This window comes from Excalfactoria chinensis, chromosome 6, assembly GCF_039878825.1.
Source record: "Excalfactoria chinensis isolate bCotChi1 chromosome 6, bCotChi1.hap2, whole genome shotgun sequence".
Classification (NCBI taxonomy): Eukaryota; Metazoa; Chordata; class Aves; order Galliformes; family Phasianidae; genus Excalfactoria; species Excalfactoria chinensis.
The window spans coordinates 19,938,493-19,957,831 of NC_092830.1; the positions used below are offsets into that span (position 1 = coordinate 19,938,493).

At 42.9% G+C, this 19,339-nt stretch overlaps 2 protein-coding genes across 3 annotated transcripts in view; both read right to left on the minus strand.

Moving 5' to 3' along the window:
• TM9SF3 (transmembrane 9 superfamily member 3) overlaps nucleotides 1-5,603 on the minus strand; it is a 40,356-nt gene extending 34,753 nt beyond the window's left edge. Inside the window, exon 1 of the mRNA XM_072340307.1 lies at nucleotides 5,397-5,603. Coding sequence (XP_072196408.1) covers nucleotides 5,397-5,603 — 207 coding nt within the window. The remainder of the gene's footprint in view (nucleotides 1-5,396) is intronic.
• Nucleotides 5,604-8,567: 2,964 nt separating this feature from the next.
• PIK3AP1 (phosphoinositide-3-kinase adaptor protein 1) overlaps nucleotides 8,568-19,339 on the minus strand; it is a 41,197-nt gene continuing 30,425 nt past the window's right edge. Inside the window, exons 9-17 of one of the 2 annotated variants that reach the window (XM_072340460.1) lie at nucleotides 16,294-16,389; nucleotides 14,706-14,885; nucleotides 14,249-14,311; nucleotides 13,110-13,315; nucleotides 11,726-11,798; nucleotides 11,232-11,387; nucleotides 10,563-10,633; nucleotides 9,950-10,065; nucleotides 8,568-9,069 (exon numbers count right to left, since the gene is read on the minus strand). In XM_072340460.1, the coding sequence (XP_072196561.1) occupies nucleotides 9,015-9,069; nucleotides 9,950-10,065; nucleotides 10,563-10,633; nucleotides 11,232-11,387; nucleotides 11,726-11,798; nucleotides 13,110-13,315; nucleotides 14,249-14,311; nucleotides 14,706-14,885; nucleotides 16,294-16,389 (1,016 nt within the window). In that variant the 3' untranslated portion in view covers nucleotides 8,568-9,014. The remainder of the gene's footprint in view (nucleotides 9,070-9,949; nucleotides 10,066-10,562; nucleotides 10,634-11,231; nucleotides 11,388-11,725; nucleotides 11,799-13,109; nucleotides 13,316-14,248; nucleotides 14,312-14,705; nucleotides 14,886-16,293; nucleotides 16,390-19,339) is intronic. The other variant, XM_072340461.1, reaches the window with a different exon arrangement.

Consider the following 19,339-nt stretch of genomic DNA (forward strand, 5'->3'; position numbering starts at 1 on the left):
TGGTCAGCCCATTCACCAAGTCTTGCAGAGGTCTCAAGGTTTCAACTACTGCTAGCTCCTTTATAAATTCATTCAGAGTATTTAAAGCCTCTTGCAGTCTGTGGGGAACTGGAGGCCATAGAAAATAGGGAGCAAATTTCAGCTCCACCTTTCATACTTGGTAGAAACAGCACAATGAAGAAACTATTCTTACATCAGCTATCAGCCACAGATACCACCAGACAAAATAACCAAACGGAACCTTGAACTTCTATTTTTTCTATTCTGACACTGCCTGATGAACTGTTCAACTACATCTTTTGTGTTTTGAATGCACCATGGCAAAGCAAAATCCTACAGCTGTTTGTTAACTTTAAGATGCACGTCAGCAATAGCACATAGTCAACACCAACACGGAATATACAGGAGGCAGGCTGATGGCCTCATTTTAACCACTATCATTTAGCAATACGAAACTGGTGTAACCAACAGTAAGTGTGACATTTTTCTTCTCTTCCTTCTTCCACCTCACTGTGTTCACATCCACTGTTTGGTCTCCATAAATGTTCAGCAAGCATTGATGAATGTCAGTGGGTGCCATTTTTTCTTCATGGAGAATTCAATGACACACCTTTGCTTGATCCTCAATTCCACATCAAATGCCATTGTGCCAGACTGCCCCTCTGCTGCCATCTGTCACACAGCAACAAAACGTAACAGAACATTGAGAAGTTTCATCCTCCACTGTCATCACCCCAACATCCACCTCTGATATTCTGGGTCAACACAATAAAATGGGAGGTGTTATTTTCAGCACAGCCCTTATGGTACCAAGAGTTCTCTATCAGTAGAGGCACAGAACAACCAAAAGAGGCCAAGTGCAACATACAAAAATATCCAACAAGAGTCCAACAAGTTAAATTCTGCCTTCTTACGAGATCTGAATGGAAATGTCATGCTCCTGTTACACGTGTAATAAGATTTTTGAGTCCCCGCTTGATCTATCATTGTCTCTTTTCTAAAAATCCTGTAGTAAAGATTTGTTACAGCAGTATCAAAACCACTGAGGGTTACAAATAATGAAATAACATGTCACATGGTAAAATAGTTTGAAGCACAATTCACCATCTCCAGACTAGATTCCAGATAACTTGAATGATTTGAATTTAATATCTACAATTACATTTAAGTATCAGTGCAACATCATCCCTCGCGAAAACAAACTATAACATGTTCCTAACATGAGAAGACTTACTTTGATGTATTAAAGTGTTTCAGAATTTCAGATCTTTCAAAAACTCCTTTCTGTTTTTCGTTCCTTTCTGAATTGTCCACACAGCACTGAACAGCAGAAAGGCTACTTGTCATTAACTGGGAGAGCCAGCGCCCTGTTAAGCACACAGTTACTGACAAGGCAATTGAGTAGATGCCACCACGTCAAAAAAGGTCAGCAAATAAGATGCTGCAACCTCCACTCTGCCATACCTTGGCAAGCTCCTCTGGTACAACTACACAGGAGTTTTAAATACATTTTGTTTCCTATAACTACTGAAAAACACGGCATTCATTCTGTAAGCATAGCCTTTTCAGTGTTAAGCTTAATGTTAATTCAGTAATTTTAGTAACTAAATGGAGCACTAAATGATCTATTTTGACTGTGTAAGAGCACAGTGGCAGACAAAAAACAAGTCACAGCACCAACACAAGCTGCCCACCTACCTACCGTACACCAGCATGACATCACTCATGTGAGGTACATCTTCAGAAACCTTTCCTACAACTGACAGCACAGTGCTGGAGGACCAACCAGCACCTCAAGCACAACCAGGTAGCAGCTGTAACACCCATCACGGCTGGAGACATCCATCCCAAGGACCCGAAGGATGGCTGCAAGACAGAACCACCTTAACCCTACCCACGCCCCAACAAGGCAGCACACTGATGTTCCAGCACACAGCAGAACATGGACTGTCAGGAAGCCAGCACAGTGTGCACCACCCAAATGTTGACTTCTATTAGCTGACAATGCAAGTGCTGGAAACTCACGCCTGTGTGCCACCTTGAAGCTTAACACAAAGACAATTTCCACACATCCGCGTGGTTTTAAAACAATTCAAGCATGGCAATACCAAGTTCATCTTTGGCACAGGACATAAAACTTTCATTGCCATTACTCAAATAGGCACCTGCAACATGAGATGTAATTCAACATTCCCTTCATACAACTACAGACATTAGTGTGGCAGCCCTATAAATAGTTTGCCCCATAGAACAACTAAGGCTAGGTTAAGACAGTAAAGGTAAGGCTGCAGAAAGGGACATGACCTCAGTAGGTTACTGATATTTTTCAACCACTAAAAACACTTCACAAAAGATGATGGAGGTACAGAGGATTACATTTACCAGACTTTATGTGATGATTCAGCAAGATGATTTCAAAACAAGACTTTCCTTCAGACACCCTGCAATTTTACTCCTCTTCTCAAGCTGAAGCTTGGAGTGAGGCTTCCCAGAAAGCATCACTTAAGCACCAGCACTTGTTTCAGGGGAAAAGGAACAATATTATCTGTTATTGGCAGAGCAAAACTGCAGAAGCAGGACAGGAAATAACACAGGCAGCAACCCAGACTCAATCATCAAGTAATAACCCAGGCTTCTAGTCCCCCATATCTTACAGATATTCTATCAGGCTCTGTGATAACATGCAACTGCAGCTCATATCCGCAGTCAATTAAACCATGGATTTCTGCAGTATGCTCTCCTTCTGAGAGAGCAAGTGATTTCCAGCAACATCTTTGCATTTCTCTCCAAATGTCAGGGCTCACCAAAATGCTGCACATTCTGAGCCACAGTACAAGCAGCTCCCCAGCAGCTTCAGCTCCTGCTGCACGAAGCCATCAGCACACCGTGTCCTGCTTCCCTGACATCTACTTCACCTCTTCAAAATGGAACCACAACAACTTCAAAAAGGACTGAGGCTGCTTGTCTGCACACAACTTTGTAGGCAAAGGTGTATTTCAGCCACATGGAAATGTATTCTATGGTGTTTCCCTAGCCGGCAGTTCACAGCTACTACACAAATGTCACAATTTTATGCATTATTTTAAACAAGTTTTACAATCCTAGAACTTGAATGTATCAGGTTGTAAGCACAACAAAAATGCTCCTCTCAATCATTACAAATTAAGAACTTTGCTACTAGGTACAGCCTATCTTGCATCTGTTTTTCAATACCTGACATTTATTTCCATGCTTATTAATAACTGAACTGAAGCAACAATGCAATTGTTACCTAAAAGTCCCAGGGTGTTTCAAACTCTTTTTGTGGCTGATTTTAACACCAATTCCACTAATTCAAGTCACCGAAGATGCAGTAGCCAAGTGGGCAAGTTATCAGTCTCTGATCAATTCTTCTGCTGTGCTTTGAAGTTACACTGATACCATTTGAAAAATCAAGGCAGTCAAATCCCAGTTTCCTCTCTACTGATTTTAAGCAGCCAAGTCTTTATTGCCTAACTGCTTCATGTTATCCTTTCCCTAATTTTTAAAGCCCTATACACATGCTTAAGACATAGCACACCTTCTCAGTACCAATTCAGCAAAGCTACCCGCATCAAGTATCTCCATAAACGCTGTTACCCTTACTGTAATCACTTCCTCAGTTCTACGGTTATAATATAAACAACATAGATAAAGCATAGCAGCAAACTGAACACCATATGCAAAAACACAGCAGTGTACACACTTCATTTTATAATGATTACATTCTGTATTACAGCAGCAATAAAGGAACTGAAGATTAACCTGCTAACATGGAAGGCAGTACTTCCAGGCACTGTGCATGCCTGATGCACAGCAGGCAGGGGGTGGGGAATAAGGAAAGTGCAAAGCACAGCACCATGTGCTTCCAGCAGGACTCGGTCTTGAAGTCAGTGAAAAGCCACCAAGTCCTGAATCAGTACACCGCTATTTCTCCACCACTTCCCAGAAGGAAGGAGAGCCTCTGGAAGGTAACAAAGCACCGCGGTTACAGGACAAGCCATCTTCCAACTGCAATCATTTTCAATGCTGAAAATTTGCTAAGACACAGTAGTTGAGGAATGCCTCCTTCAGGTTCTTAATCTCAAAAATCAGCACGCTAATCAAAGTCCTCTTTATGCTTCACTTGTGCTATTAGTGCTTCCACCCCCACGTCTCATGCGATATTAGAGATTCACAACACCCGAGCACGGCAACAGCCTTCCAAAAAAAGGTAACTGTCCTCTTACATCAACTATTCTTAACCTGCCACGTGATGTGTCTACACTGGACACCATGCAAACCAGAATGCTAACACAGGAGACTGAGATACAATTTTCCAGGAGACCTGAAGCCATCAACTCAATGCACTTTTGAAGAAAAAGCTCTTAAAAACAAACAAAAAACAACAACAACAAAAAAAAAACCAACCTGAATGCCAGCCTTATGAAGTGCTCCTCTCCCCATAGGGCTGCCAACACTAAAAGGAGGAAATCCCAAAAGCAAACAGCCTTTAAAACAGATACATCTGCTCCCGGAAACGCCTGGTGTAGGCTTCACTTTTCTGTCAGTAGCTGCAGCTAATGACTAATAAATCCCATTCACTTTTTAGAAACAAATGCTACTCTCAGCAATGTCCAGGTCTGAAAAACACACTGAATTACACACACATGCACTACTGTCTGCGTGCACGATATCGGTGCCATCCCACTGTCACTAAAGCACTCATCGTGCTCCCCATACAGCACCAAGAAAGAACGCCAGCAACAGCCGGGCTTCAGGCAGGGGCAACACCCAGCCCAGCTCCGGAGCAGCACGGCCCTCCCGTGACGGAACTTCAGCGCGGCACCCTGCCGTGCCACGCTCACACCCCTACAAGCTCAGTTTCCGCCCTAGCACGGCCGAGGCCGCGGGGAATATCGGCGCACCAGCGGAACAGAAGGCGATGACGCGACGCCGTTTACTTCCCACGGGATGCCGAAGGCGCTTTAGAGAACCGCTGTGGGGGCGCTGCCCGCGCAGACCCGCCGCGGCCGCCCGTCCCGTTGCCGAGCTCAGCGCCCGGCCGGGAGGAGGGACCCGGCACTGCGCAAACACGGCGACGCGCCTGCCGGGCTCCGGGACAGGGCGGCAGCACTCGGCGGCTGCCACGCTGCCGGCGGCACCGGGCAGGCCCCGCAGGAGCCCCGGTGCCCGCTCTCCCAGGGCGGCCCAAGCGCGCGGCGCGGCCCACACCGCTACGACGCGGCGCGGCTCCCGGTTCCGAACTGCAGCAACCCGAGCGGCGCTGCCGGCACAGTCCCCCGCCCTTTCCCCGCAGACCGCGACTCGGCCCGGGACGGGTACCGACGCCCCTCGGCGGCACGGACAGGCCGCGCCTCGGCCCGGGCCCTCCTCACCGTGTGCTCGTGCTCGTCGGCGCGGGCGCGCGGCGGCAGGCAGAGGAGCAGCAGCGCGGCGGCCGCGCGGAGCAGCAACAGCCCGGGCGCCGCCATCTCGGGCCTCCGCGTCCCCGCGCACGCAGCAGGCCCCGCCGCGGAGCCGGCCCGCGCCCCGCCACCAACGCCGACCTGCGACGCTACTTCCGGTCCGCCCGGCCACGTCATCCGGCCGCACGCCGGAAGCGAAGTGCCTACGGCGGCCGGCAGGGCACGAGGAGCGCAGCGCGGGGCGGGCCGGGCCGCTCCCGTGTGACGAACGGCTCCGTTCCCTGGACAGAGCCAGCCAACGCGTGCTTACAAGTACCTCTGCTTACAAGGCCAGAGGATGAGCATGCCAAGCTAAGGAGCTGCCAGCATTAGGCGCTCGCTGACCAGACAATTGCGAAACCACATGTAACCAAGTTTTAGAGGCTTGTAGTTGTGTTTCCAAAAGTATTGAACAAGCCAATAAATAGTAAGAGATGTGCTGAACACGAGGGCTCAGCGCTGCTGCTTGCCACCCCTGCTTTGTGGGCACGATTCCAAACCAAGAGCTCCCTCCTTGCCCCTGCTCTCTATTGTCAGAGCTTCTCCCTATGCATGATACCATATTCCCAAGCTCCTGTTTATTGCAATGTCAGCAAGGTCCTTGTGGAAAGAAGTGTTTGTCAGAACCCATTCAAAACCTTTGCTTCTAATTTCTTTTAAAAAGCAAAGCTTGGACAACTTTGCTAGCACCATATGTTTCTTCTCAGTCATTGCACCTCAGTTCAAAGCAGAGCAAAACACTGGGAGACAGAGAGTGCCTCAGCGTCCCTGCTTTATCCAGCACTCACATCTCTCAGGCAGAGCCATCTGCTGCAGAGAGCAGCATGAGGCACATTACAAAGAGCAAACATTCTGCCGGGCCAGCCAGCTGCCACCTGAGTTTGGGATATTGCTCGGTGCCCCTGCCCGCCCGTGGAAGAGCTGTTGACTTAATACAATTTGTGGTAATATCTGCTCAGTCCTTTTGCATGGAAACATACCTTCTTCTCACACTCCTCCCCCAAGTATATTTGTGCTTGATCAATGATTTGGTCAAATGCAAATGCTTCTGTAATCTCTTCCAAGCTTTAATTTTGCTGTGTTTTTCAGGTGGTAGCAATGCACACCGTAGTTCATCCAGCATAACTCAAGTCTACAGATTAGGACTCCATCCACTGAGCTGCAAGATGCTTAAAGCAATTAAATCAAACCATCCTGGAACACATTTTGGACATTCAGAAGGTGCATCTCTGCTGATCTGGAAGTCTTTGTTTTTGTATAACGGTCAGGTCACACTAAGATTTAAGCTGCAAACAGGAGAGCAACCACAAGATTGCTTATGGACACGTTCCAGCTCCTCAGATGTAAACTGTCTTGCTGCAGTACCAGCAATAAAAATCCAGCTTCCAGCCATATAATCAGGATTGTGCAAAGGCAAATGTTCAGATACAGTTCAGATATATCCTTCTTGGAGACGATGTATTTTGCTATTACGTGCAGGGAATGCGGACTTAAAAATTAGGCAGTGGAAGAGAGAGCCCTGGGCTGCTTCAGTCCAACACCTTTGAAAGGAAGTGCCCTGCACAGCATTCATAGTTTGCTCTTCCTCATTTCCCCATGTGCTACATTTCTACCTAATGTTATATACCTGGCATCCATCACATCACAACTTCAAGCCCTGGAGCACAGCTGCAGTCACCACTATGGAAATGGGGAACAGCTGAACAAAACCAGGGAGCTGTGTGCAAACCAAAGCACATACAGTAGCTGAAAAGAATCACTTCTGGGTTTTCTTCACTTATCCACAGTACCATTCTCCTTATTTTAACCCCAAAACTTCCTTCCCTGCTTCCAACTTGACCAAATAACACTAGGAAATGTATGCTGTTTTAAGAAGGGCACAGGAAGGCAGCTCCCACCTCACAGAGATACTCTGAACAACAAATATATAAATTCCTCACATTTCATCTACTGGCCCGCAGTACACAGCCTGCAGCCCTTTCATAGCAAGAGTAAACACTGTATGAACAGCACTTGGCATCATACCCTAAGGGTATGCAGATAACACTTAGTTTATGCCTAAGCCCACAAGACCTGCAGAATCTTGCAGCTCCCCATACTACCTTCACCATGATGCAAGAGAACGTGGTAGAACCCTAATACCTGCTCTGCTATGGAGCAGGGGAAGTTTACATGCCCTGATGAAAGCTTCACTTCCTATATCTCACTCAGGGCTGGAAAAGGAGGAACAGTTTGAAAACCAACTAGACAATGTTGCTTAATGCTGTACCCTGAACGGTGTCCTCTAGAATTCCCATCTGTGTCACTCATGGACAACCGGAGCCCCATACTCATTCCCCAAGGGACAGAATATGCACAGAAGATTGCAAGGTCTGAAAAAACAACAAAGCAGCTTATTTTAATCATCCCAGCCCCTTGAGATGAAGAATCAAATAAACTTCTGTTTCATGTGCTTCCTACATTTGGCACACACAACCCAACCATGAAGCTGTCCGTAAGTTTGCAAGCCTTCAGGCAGAAAAAAGGACTGGACACAGCTGCTGCTGATTCACATTGCTAAAAAGCCAGAGCAGAGCAAGCACAGGCAAGCCCCAGGCAGGTTGCCTGCTTTCACTGCGGCAGCCAACTGTGCAGCTGGTAGTTGTGAGGTGTGTGCCTCTGGAATTGCAGAGTTGCTGTATTATTCCAGAGCATGAAGTGGAAGGTTTTCATGCTGCTACGATGAATGTGCATAGAGATAAGAACAAAGCAGTACTACTATTTTCTTCCTCTAATTTAAGAGGTCAGCTGTGTGATTTCAAGTGACAACTCCCACGGTGGCTTAAGTACAGCTGTTTTGACACAGCAAATCCCATGCCAGCTGCCTTGGGAGCTTTCATGGCAAACACATCACACCCACAACTCATTAATGTCAATCCTCTTCAGGGAGGGAAAGGGAAAAAGCATTTTCAATATTATAAGCAAAATGCATTTGTAAATGAAGATAACTTTTCATTCTCCTGTGGTTTGATAATTACTGGAGAGACATTCCATACTTTCTGGTATTTCAATATCTGCACACAAAATGTTACACCAAACAGAAGTACATGACACCTGATCCTGCTGTAATGAGGAGTCTTCAAAGTATTTAATTTGTTTTGTTTTCTTTTTCAAGTGTGTTTTTCCATTAAAGCCTTTGTGCATCGTACTGAAAGTTTTGTTGACAATGCTTATCAGGATTTAATTCCTAAGAGGATGTGTCCTTTCTTCATCAAACGGAAACTCCATTTTGGCGCAGGGCTGCCAAGACCTATCAGCATTCTCCTTTTCAACCATGATTTTGCCCTCGAAGTCTCAAAGCGCCAAAATCCTTCCAAACAAAAAAGCTACAGCAGACCAAAAAAATCTCAGTGAAAACCACAGGTAGAGCTACCAGAGCTTCAGGGAGAAAGAAAGATACAAAAACATTTGGCTCCCACTTATAAATAATTTAAGACAACCCAAAAATATCTGTACAAACACACACACACATATATAGAAAAATCTCATATTCCACAGATGTTGAGAGATTCAGCGACCTCTTGGGGGCACAGGTGGAGGATAAAAGCCTTCACAGTTTACAGGCCTATTAAAAAACAGAACATAAACACATTAAAAATAACAAAGCAGAGTCCTGCAACAAATTACAGGTAATAACACTGTACCTAATAACACTATATGGGCAGTAATCACACAAGAGAAAAAATAGGCTTTCAGATATCCAGCAACAGAGCTGATGCCATGGGACTAGAGACACATTCCTGTGTCTTTTTTTTCTGCTGCTTCTCCAGCTGCAGTGACTCTACCATTACTGGGAGGAGATGATGCAACACTTGTTTGGAATGAAGTTTGATAATAAAGTAGCTTCTTTTCTGAAGATTCGTTGCAAAGCAATAGGAAAAGAGCAAAGGCTTCAAATTTTATTTTTTTGTTTTAAATTACCTACAGATAAATTCCAACTGTGTTCTTACCAAAAGCAGGACAAAACACAGAACTTACTATTTCCACACATCAGTAATAATTATTTATCAGTTGGAGCATTTTATTACTAACATCTACTCATATAATCCTCTGGTTCCTGACTTCATAGACTTTCAGTGGTTGGATGAAAGGAGTGTTTGCAAGTTACTTAAGCTTGCGGTGGTGCAATCCAATCAATGCAGCATCCCTTTCCCAACACTTTAACTCAAATGAGCTCAGTTCTTACTTCAAGGCAAATCATACATATAAACACCATGGCCTGAAGAGATCATAGAAGCCTCAGAGTTGGAAGGAAACTTTAAAAGGCCAGATAGTTCAGCTCTTCTGCAATGAACAGGGACATTCATGGCTCAACTAGGTTGCTCACAGCCTGGGCGGTTTAGCAGACTTTGTCGAAAAGACATTCACTTCCTGTCTTAGTATCCACTCACTTCTTCTGTATTAATTCACTGAAAGCTCATGTTTGAGCTCCCCGTTAGCTTTACCTGCTTGCACCTCGAGGGGGCACTCTGGGAGGCCTTTCAGGCAGGGGGAGAGGCGGCCTCTCTGCTTGGCTGGGGATAGGGCTGCGGCTTCTGCTTGCTTCTGAGACTTCATTGTCCTACCAAAAAGAAACCAACAATAAAATCTCAAGATGCAGGTGCTTCTGAAACACTTCACCTCTAAAGCACACGTTTTCCTCGATGTCCAAGTTGACACATAGCTTCAGGACTGGACCACTTAGTGTATGCAGGTATGGGACCAACACAATTGAAAACAGACAGATTACTGTCAGTAATGTGTCTGTGTATTGAATTCTGTGAAATGAGATTACAAACTAGACCGGGATACAAGTTTTCAATCACTTTTGGTAGCAGAACATCAAAATGGTTGGCACTGACAGCATGAAGTGTGGTTCAGAAGCATCTAATTAGCAGCAGAGTAGGAATTGCAGACCAGCAGAATTTGGTTTTTATTAGCTTCCCAAGAGAAGCAGCCACATCTTGATATTTATGGAAATACATTGCTATCCCTAAAATCTTTTTTTTTTTTTTTCCCCTATATAAAAACAAAGCCATGTATTTAAAGACCAGTGAGTGCAGATATCTGAGAGCTTACCTCACTGTCCCCTTCCATCCCACTGCTGACACTCAATATGCTCCGAGTGCTAGAGCGATTGCTTGCACTACCTAGGGTTAGTAAGCAAGAGAAAAATGGTTTATTAGATCCTCATGATTTTACTGCAAATCACTGACTTGCTACTCCTCCTACCATTGAAAAATGCTGCCCTTTACCTATAACATTTGAGGAGATTACAAGTAGAGATCGGTTCCCAGTCTGCAACAAACACATCCCTCAGAACAGAACAGCATGTTTCCTGCTGGGAGTAACAGCAAGGGACCATCTTTTTATTTATTTATTTTTTTCCCTATGAAAGCAGCTGTCATCTACTTTTAAGAACTGACTATGGAGACTATTTCTTCCTTCTGAAGGCTCAAGGGAACCTTTTGTCTGGCTTTCAGGTTTTTCTCCTGTAGGGATGCATACACAACATGTGTACCCAGATCCCCTGATGAACCTGAAGTTGCTTTTACTGTTTTGAAAACAGTTGGCATGCAGACTTCAGGGTGCCAGCGTCAGCATTAGGATTCAGCAACAGAAGTCCTGACCCATGAGCTGGCTCATGCTGGGGAAATGTTTTTTGCTCAGCCTTCCTGCAGAGAGGGGTGATGTCATGGGTTAAGCCCATGGTAAAACCATGACAGGTGACATTCTGAGTTTGCTTACTTGTTGTGCTGGATGTACTTTCTGTTTTCCAGTCTCCTCGCTTTAGCTCCTTTTTTGGTGGGAATACATTTTTCCTTGGGGCATATTCATATATGCCACATTCTGGTTTACCCAAAGTATTATGAGAACGTCGAATGGGTACTGTAATTTCCAGATCTGGAGGGCAAAATGAAAGCAAAGAGCTCAGAATGGTCTACTGAGTCTCACCCCTGTGAGATAGCTTCACATCCCAAAACAAAGGTAAACGGTCACATAAAGATGATTGTAAATGTACATGTATGAATCAGGATTCATTCCACAGATGTGGACACCCTTTTCTCAGCCTGGGATACTGAGGAGTAAAGCAGCTTCCTCATTTTTTTTAGCCAACAGGCATACAGATGTGAATACCAACATATCACATAATTACAATACGGAGACATTTCTGCCTTATGAATCTGTTAGTAATGTTAGCCGCTTCACTACAGGAGAATGTCAGAATCAGAGACTGTTACCTGCACTTTTCCCTGATTTTTGCTTCTCCATTTGCCTCCTGGTTATGCTGTCTCGTAGCCTTTTCAGATTTTCCTAAAAGATTACAAAATATTCTTTTCAGGGCTTTGGACAAAGGAAGATGAACAGTTCTCTAACAATGAAGGAACATTTTTCAGCTAACTTTACAACCAATCTGTAACAAAGCTTCCTAAACCTGGCTGAAGTCCAAACCATGTCAACAAATTTTAATCTATTCCCTTCAGAAATCCTTGTGTGCCCTTCAGAAGCCAAGTTGGTTTTTGTTTGTTTTTTTTCAGATGTTGTGTACTTCCAAGTTAAGTTCACACATCAGGTATAGTTGCAAATAAGAAGCACGCTGGGCTTAGAACATCCCTGTATTTTCTGTATCCACTGTTACACTAGCACAGAAACAGTACACAGGTTCATGTAACTGCACAGTCCTTTCTGTACTAACAAAAAGATAATTCTGACTGTGGGGACAGATTTCCACACATCAGAGAATGATGGGCAATTGAGAGAACTGGGATGTCCCCCCAGTAATGCAAGAGGCCTCATCTGTAAATATAACTGGGAACAAAATTTATTTACATACCATTTATTACAGTAAGGAAAGGAGTGGGGAGGTAAGACAGATTTATAGCAGAGAAATAAACGCATATGTAAAAGTGAGAAAATTCCTGAATAGGCAGAGAAACAGAAGGAACACAAGGTACCACAAGGTTCCAAATGATGCAGGAAGTGCTTTTGAAGAGGGAACTCCATGCCAACAAGATAACAGAAACCTGAAAATGTGACTGCTGGTTCCACCAGTCATTGCATTGCTGCTGCCAGCAGTTGAATGATTTCCTCTTTCAACTCAACCACAGTACTTTCACTAGACTTTGCCCAGCTACAAAGAATAGGCAGTTCTGAATACACATGGAATGAAAGCCATCAAACAAAGCCATCCAAATGACCTGAAGAAACATCGGTCTATTTACAAGACAGGAGTTTAATGGCAATACACCATCTGGGACAGTCTTCACTGATCTGAAATGAATGGCAACTGGCGACCTAAACGTTCACTCAGAGAAGTCCCTGCCAGCAAGTAGGTGCTAGGTGGAAAGAAAGGTAATTTAGTCATCTGGAGTGTGCCTGATTTCTAGCATACAGATCTCCATCTTAGAAAGACTAAAACCATTACTGCAAGACAAACGGAACTATAAAACAGCTATTTGCTTGCATGGAAACAGCCCCTCAAAGTCAGAAGAAAACCCTGCTGGTGGGAGGAACTGTGAGGAGTCTTCCTGCTCCAACCTGGAAAGGACTGTATCTACACTGAAATGCTTAGGATATATGCTTAGAGAAAACACTGTATTTTGTAACAGTGGAATAAACCAGTACCTGCTGAAAACGGAATGATTCTGATCTCTTCTTCTGGTTCAGCTGCCATTCCTTAAAGTGAAGTACAGCTTCATCAACATTGAGTATGCCCATTTTCACTTGTTCTTGTAATGTGATCAGCTGCCGTTGACCTGGGGTTTTCATTCCAGCAAATGGATCATATATACTTGATTGAGACAGGTCTCTAACAGGCCTGACTATTGTTTCTGAAGAGAGAATAAAACCAAAAGCATCATTAAGCTTGTGTTATCTGCCCTCCTTGATGAATACAAAGCAATTCAAGCAGCCTTGATGCCCTATTACAGGCTGAATGTTTCACTAACCAGAAGAGTATTTCGTCTTTATGCTGTCCTGACACCATTTATCAAGGCTAAAAGCCTGAGAGGCAGTAGTGTGATAAATATGCCCTAGAGATAATCTCTATGCTTAAAATAAAATAAATTTAAGTGAACAACACAAAAGGCCCTCCCTAAAGCACTCTGCTTCCTCATCTCAAAAGCATCTCGCACCCCTCAGTCATCTATAAAAGAGAGTTTCACCTTTGCAATCACAAAGCTAGACTTCCTAATCTGTGCAATGCAACTCCAGCAGCTGAAAGCTCATTCTACTGATGCTGGCCATTTTTATCTCATTTAAAACATTAAAAAAGGAATATCTAACACAGGAGATAAAAGATCAAAGATGGTTCCTAGCGCTTTGATAATGAATTGGATTAGAAGTTAAAGAGCAAGGTCACAATTCTGTATAGATCAATGGGAGGCAGTGCACTACAGGTTAAATCCCAGGAAGTAATGATCAGCAGGCAGTGACTAAACCCTCAAGATCAGGAATAGAGTATCAGTTTCATGAAGCAGTATCGGTCAAAAGAAAAAAGGAACTTGGATATCACTAAAATCCTGTCTGATGATAAACTCTGAGACAGGAGATATGTACTGTATGAAATAAAAGAGAATTCCTCACACTCGCAGAAGTAAAAGTTTCCAATGTCACATAAGGTCAAGTCATCCATTTGGGACTGTTATCCCCAGTCTCACAAGACAATCTGTTCTGTCACATGCACATCTCACTTGAACAACACTACCTCAGCAGGTTTGCTTTTGGATTACTTGAAAGATTTTCAGAATGAACTTCTGACTTACCTCTCCTCACCTTTCCTCTAGGGACATAGAGATTCTCAGGTCTTTGAGCTTTCTGTGCAAAAACTGAAAAACAAACTATCTTTAGACACTGATCACAAGAGTGAGGAAGACAAGTATCAGGGATAAATACAGTAAGCTTTCTCAGTTCTGCACTGCATCACAGCTTTTGTTAAGCTCCTACTGAACCCTAATTAGACCACTGGAGAAAAGAGCTGTACAGTAAAACTCCCCTTCTGTCATCTTCAAAGAATTCAGCTCAGTCACCTCTAAGAATTCTGGAAATGCCTTCCTACAGTAATGTCATGGTGAGAAGGAGGAGTCACTGAAATTACTTTCCCACATTCGACTAGAGTTCTTGTTAGTGAGTTTGTGGAATGTGACAATTTACACTGGAATCTATGTCAATACCATTCTAAAGATGACTGATCTACAGTTTTGATCCTGGTACCCAACTCACCTTTGGAGATGTACAACTCATTGTCTGGCTGTGGAGAGCTGAATTCTGGTCTTGGAACAGGAACTGGAGGTCTGCTAGCCATTTCTGGGGGAAAAGTATCTTTTTCCACTGAGTAATAGAGGTCTTCACCATACTCCTGGGAAACTCCTTCCCTAGAATCTGGTGCATCCATGCTACCACCTACAACACAGAAAGGTCTGTAAGAAAAATAACCTGTCCACTTCACTGAAAATTGGATCTCTCCAGATGTGGGATGTATCACATTTTTACCCAGCTGGTCATTTCTCAGGAAAAAATACCCAGTTTTGCAGTGAATTACAGTGCCAAAGACCTTCAAGATAGGATTCCATAAAGTCATTAATACCTAATAGCATGTAAGCATTTGCTACTAAGCTTGTACCATGTGTTTTGGTAAAGAAACCACAGGGGAAATTCTAAAAACTGGTCTAAGAATTAATACTGGCACTAGTAACCAGGATTGTCCTGAGTTCCAGTTCATCAACAGACAGTAGTTAACAAATCAAATAGAGCACTGATTTCCAAAAGTTACTTGTAGTTGTCTACAGAACATTAGAGGGAATTTTTCTTTTTTGGGAAACAATCACAACCAGCTGACAGTATATTTAACTTCAGAAAAACAGAACTCAGAGGGAGCTGGCTGCTTGCACCTGCACTTAAAAGACCCAGCTCCTATTACACTTTGTCATCTCCATTGTGTTCTCACTAACCTCCCTGCAAAATCAAATGCCATCATATCTAATTTAAAAGTTAGTTGCACACATTTGGGAAATGATAAGATCAAGACAATTAAGAGCCCTCGGATTAGATGCCTGAACTATTACCAAGTCATAAGTGAATAATCTAGTTGTTGGACTTAATTTCCTTCATTGCTGTAGTACACCTAGCTAAAATAATGCAATGAAACTGCCAGAGTATCAGTGCTGGCAGGGGAAATAGAACAGTATGTTAAAAGACACAGTTTTGATGTTGCTCTGAGTCCAGCTGGGTAACCCATGAAAAGTGAGTCTGGATCCCACAGAACCTGGTGAGTTTGGAAAGGGCTTGGATGACCAAGACATGTGAAGGGGGATAGCCCAGAGCACATTTGGGAGCCAGAATTTCTTCTTCATTTTCCAGGGTGCTATTTTCAAATTAACTGACTTACGAATAAAGCATCTGATTTAAAATTCATCACTAGCTAATGCTGTTCCTCTTTACACTCAGACCCTGCCCATCAGGTGAATTTGCATGAGCATCAAGACATCCGAGTTAATACCCATTACACAGATGAGGACAAAGACTGCCATTTCTGAACAGATATCAACTGTGTGCTTGTACTCACTGATAAGCACAGACTGGACAAGAAGTCAGTCATCTTTTATGGTAAGACAAACCACACTAATCAAGTCACCTCACAAGCTTTGTAGTAATGCTCTTACCATTACATTTCATCTGTACTCACTAAACCAAGGCTTTCTGTGTCAAATAGTGGAGACTAGCTCCTGTCCTTAACAGATCAAGAACAAATCTCAAGTTTCATTTAATTGTTCCATCTGTGCTGCTTCCCTCCTCTCCAAAGAGGTCTCACCTTCTAAAAACTTGCGGAGCATCGAGTCTTTCACAGTTAGAGAGACTTCATCTCCAGAAATTGGAGTGTCTGGCTTGGACTGAAGCATTTCTACATCTGAAAAAAAAAAAAAAAAATCAGACTAATGAGCCTGTTGATTATGTCCTTAAGCACATTGAACAAAGTCACGATATGGTAATTCTGACTGGATTTTCATTTTACAGTGAACATGAAAGACTGCAGCTGACAACTGACCAGACCCTTGCCTCTAAAGGTCCAATAAATTTCCCTTAATGTAAATCACAAATTATTGCAGTCCACTTTGCACAAATCTTTGCCAGCAGTCTGCCACTTATACTTGAAGAAAATAGATGTGACTAACATTGCGTGGTGAGAACTTCTGACAAGGCTCCAAGCAGACACTAAGGATCTCATAGTGCATGTAATATTGCTTTGAAGGACCAGTGGAAAGAGTGGGCTAGAGGTTATAGCTTCTGGATATCAGTCTTCAGAATTAAATAACTAAAATGCTTTTCTTCAAAGAGACTTTCAGTTTCCCTTTGTAGGGCTTAAGATTTCACAAGGGTGCTCAAATAACTTGTAACAGATAAATGCATAGAAGATGCATAATGACCTATTGCCCCCTTGCTAGAGCTAAAATACACGTGCACACACACCATGTAACAAAAGGTTATATCCTTCTCCCTTTAAAAGTTTTGAAACAATAGGAGTTAGGTATTTCTGCACATGAAGAAAGCTGTCTCTTTACACAGACCTGTCCTTCATGTAAGACAAAGGCTTCAGTGTGTTGGTATGAATTACACCCCTGAACTTTACAAGTAGTTAATATTTTGCTGCTCAGTTTGCTCATGGAAAACAATGATGCTGCTGTTTCTTGCACTAACTAAAGAAAAAAACAAAAGCCAATGAGGACAGTGTTGAAAGCTCAGTCTTAAGAGAATAACAGTGGTGGGGGAGGGAGACAACACACAGGACAGTAGAAAAAGGGCATCACAACTACTACCTATTTTTTAGGTGTTGGAGCTATGCAAATTACAACACAATTTATTGTAATAATGTAATTTATTTGGTTGAAACTCACAAGGTTAAAGCATGAAACTCTGACTCTCTTGGCTTGAATGTCCACAGAGTTCATAGATTGCGAAACAGTGCCAAAAGTCAGGACTTGTTCCCACCAGGATTCCCCACTGTCAGCAACTGGCCTCGCATAGAGAAAATGCAATCTAAATGTTTCCCCAAGTAAAACAGCATAATAACAAACTTTAGCCTTACCTATTAAGCTGACTTATCAAATGTAAGTCAGCAAAGAAAATGCAAGAGATTATGAGAAGTGCTATCATTCTGTACTCTTTGCAGGAATCCTTTTGCTCTAACTAATCAGGTACTTCAGACACTGAATACACACAGAAACGTGGCAGTTCAATTTTCACATGAATCATAAAGGTTTAAGCATTTTCTTGAGTTCTTGTGCTTAGATCCCCTCCCCTGTGCTGAGCTCTAGACTACTCACAAATACTGTTCTGTAACATTCAGGAGATGCTGGTGAGGGGGAAGCAGAAAAAGTAAAGCATTTTATCTAATGCTGTAGTTTTTATTACAAGATTGGTATGACAGAGATAACTTTCCCTTTTTGCTATTCAGCTGTTGTTTGTTACAGCCTGTGTGTGACTCAGTTAAATGATATTTACCTGCCGTCTGCACCAACTTAGAGCAAATTCCAATCGTATTCAATAAAGTTGTTTGACATTGCAAGTATTTGAAAAGGGTAATAAAAGGGAAGTGCTCTTATGAAGTAGAAATGATTACAGTTGATGATAAGGAATTAAATAAGGCAATTCAATCTCTTTTTATTTTTTTATTTTAAACAGCAAACAAGGTAACAGCAGGAACTGGTAAGTTCCCACTCATTTGGCTAGGAGTACTTTCTGATCTGCACTGCTCAGGCTACTAAGACCCTGTCATTTATCACAAACCTTACAGGGACCAGTAGCAATTCTCAACAGCAGTGTGCAACTCTCAGCAGCAACGGTTTAAACAAAATTGGCCCTTTTGTAGATTCTACACTCTGCAAATGTTTCCCCAGGACTAAATGCAGATAGAAAACCAAAACCACGTTAAAAGAAAATAAGTGTGATGAAGAATATAAGGACTGGCAGAACATTCTGGTATCTAAGTATTTGCTGCTACTTTTCTTATCACAATGACTCTTTCTTTTCAAATTAGCTTTTGCTAGACAAGCTGACTGAGTGTTACCAACCTTTCTTTGATCAGTCTCCAAAAAACTCCTGGAAGCACATTCTGATTATAACAAATGGACATACTGCCACAGTATGTCTGCATTTAAAACAGCCCAGGAATTGTCCTCCGTGCCACAGCTATAAGTATTTACATAAGGGCTACTCTGACCTGCAGAAAGTACTTCAGCAGCAGTTGTTAACAATTACCTAGGGAGTTTTTCCATCCCCCCAAAATTAAGACAGTACAAAAGCCAGCATTCACACCAATTTCAGTGGACTTTTGCTTCTTTACTGGTATTCTAAATAATGAAGAAATTCTCTCACTCTGAGAGAAAGAATATTGGAATATTGTGCCAATTTAAACTAATCTGTTATGATACAGGTAAATTTTAAGCACTGTTCAGGTAAGTTGTAACTACTAATCAGGCAAAGATTAATAGGCTACATAAGAAACACTGATATTTTCCATAAAATACTCCTGATAGGAAGGTGACAAAGACATGTCCACAGTAGTGATATACTGGAAGAACTCCAGAAGAAGAAGGAAATGCTTATTTCTCTTACTGAGATGTTATAAATAAGCCACATAGAGTGCTTGGTCAGTACTTTGAAACAGACTCATTGAGCCATGCTTTCTACCACAGAAACCATAAATATCTATTTCAGGGGGGCAAGTTTGGGTTTTTACCTTTCAAGTCCCACTAGTCCTGCAAAGCCTACAGCACGTACATACACCATGAGAACTTTCTGTTGCTGATCCTGGAAACCTCCATCATCCTACTGATGTTCCTGCACCTTAAGAAGGCTCC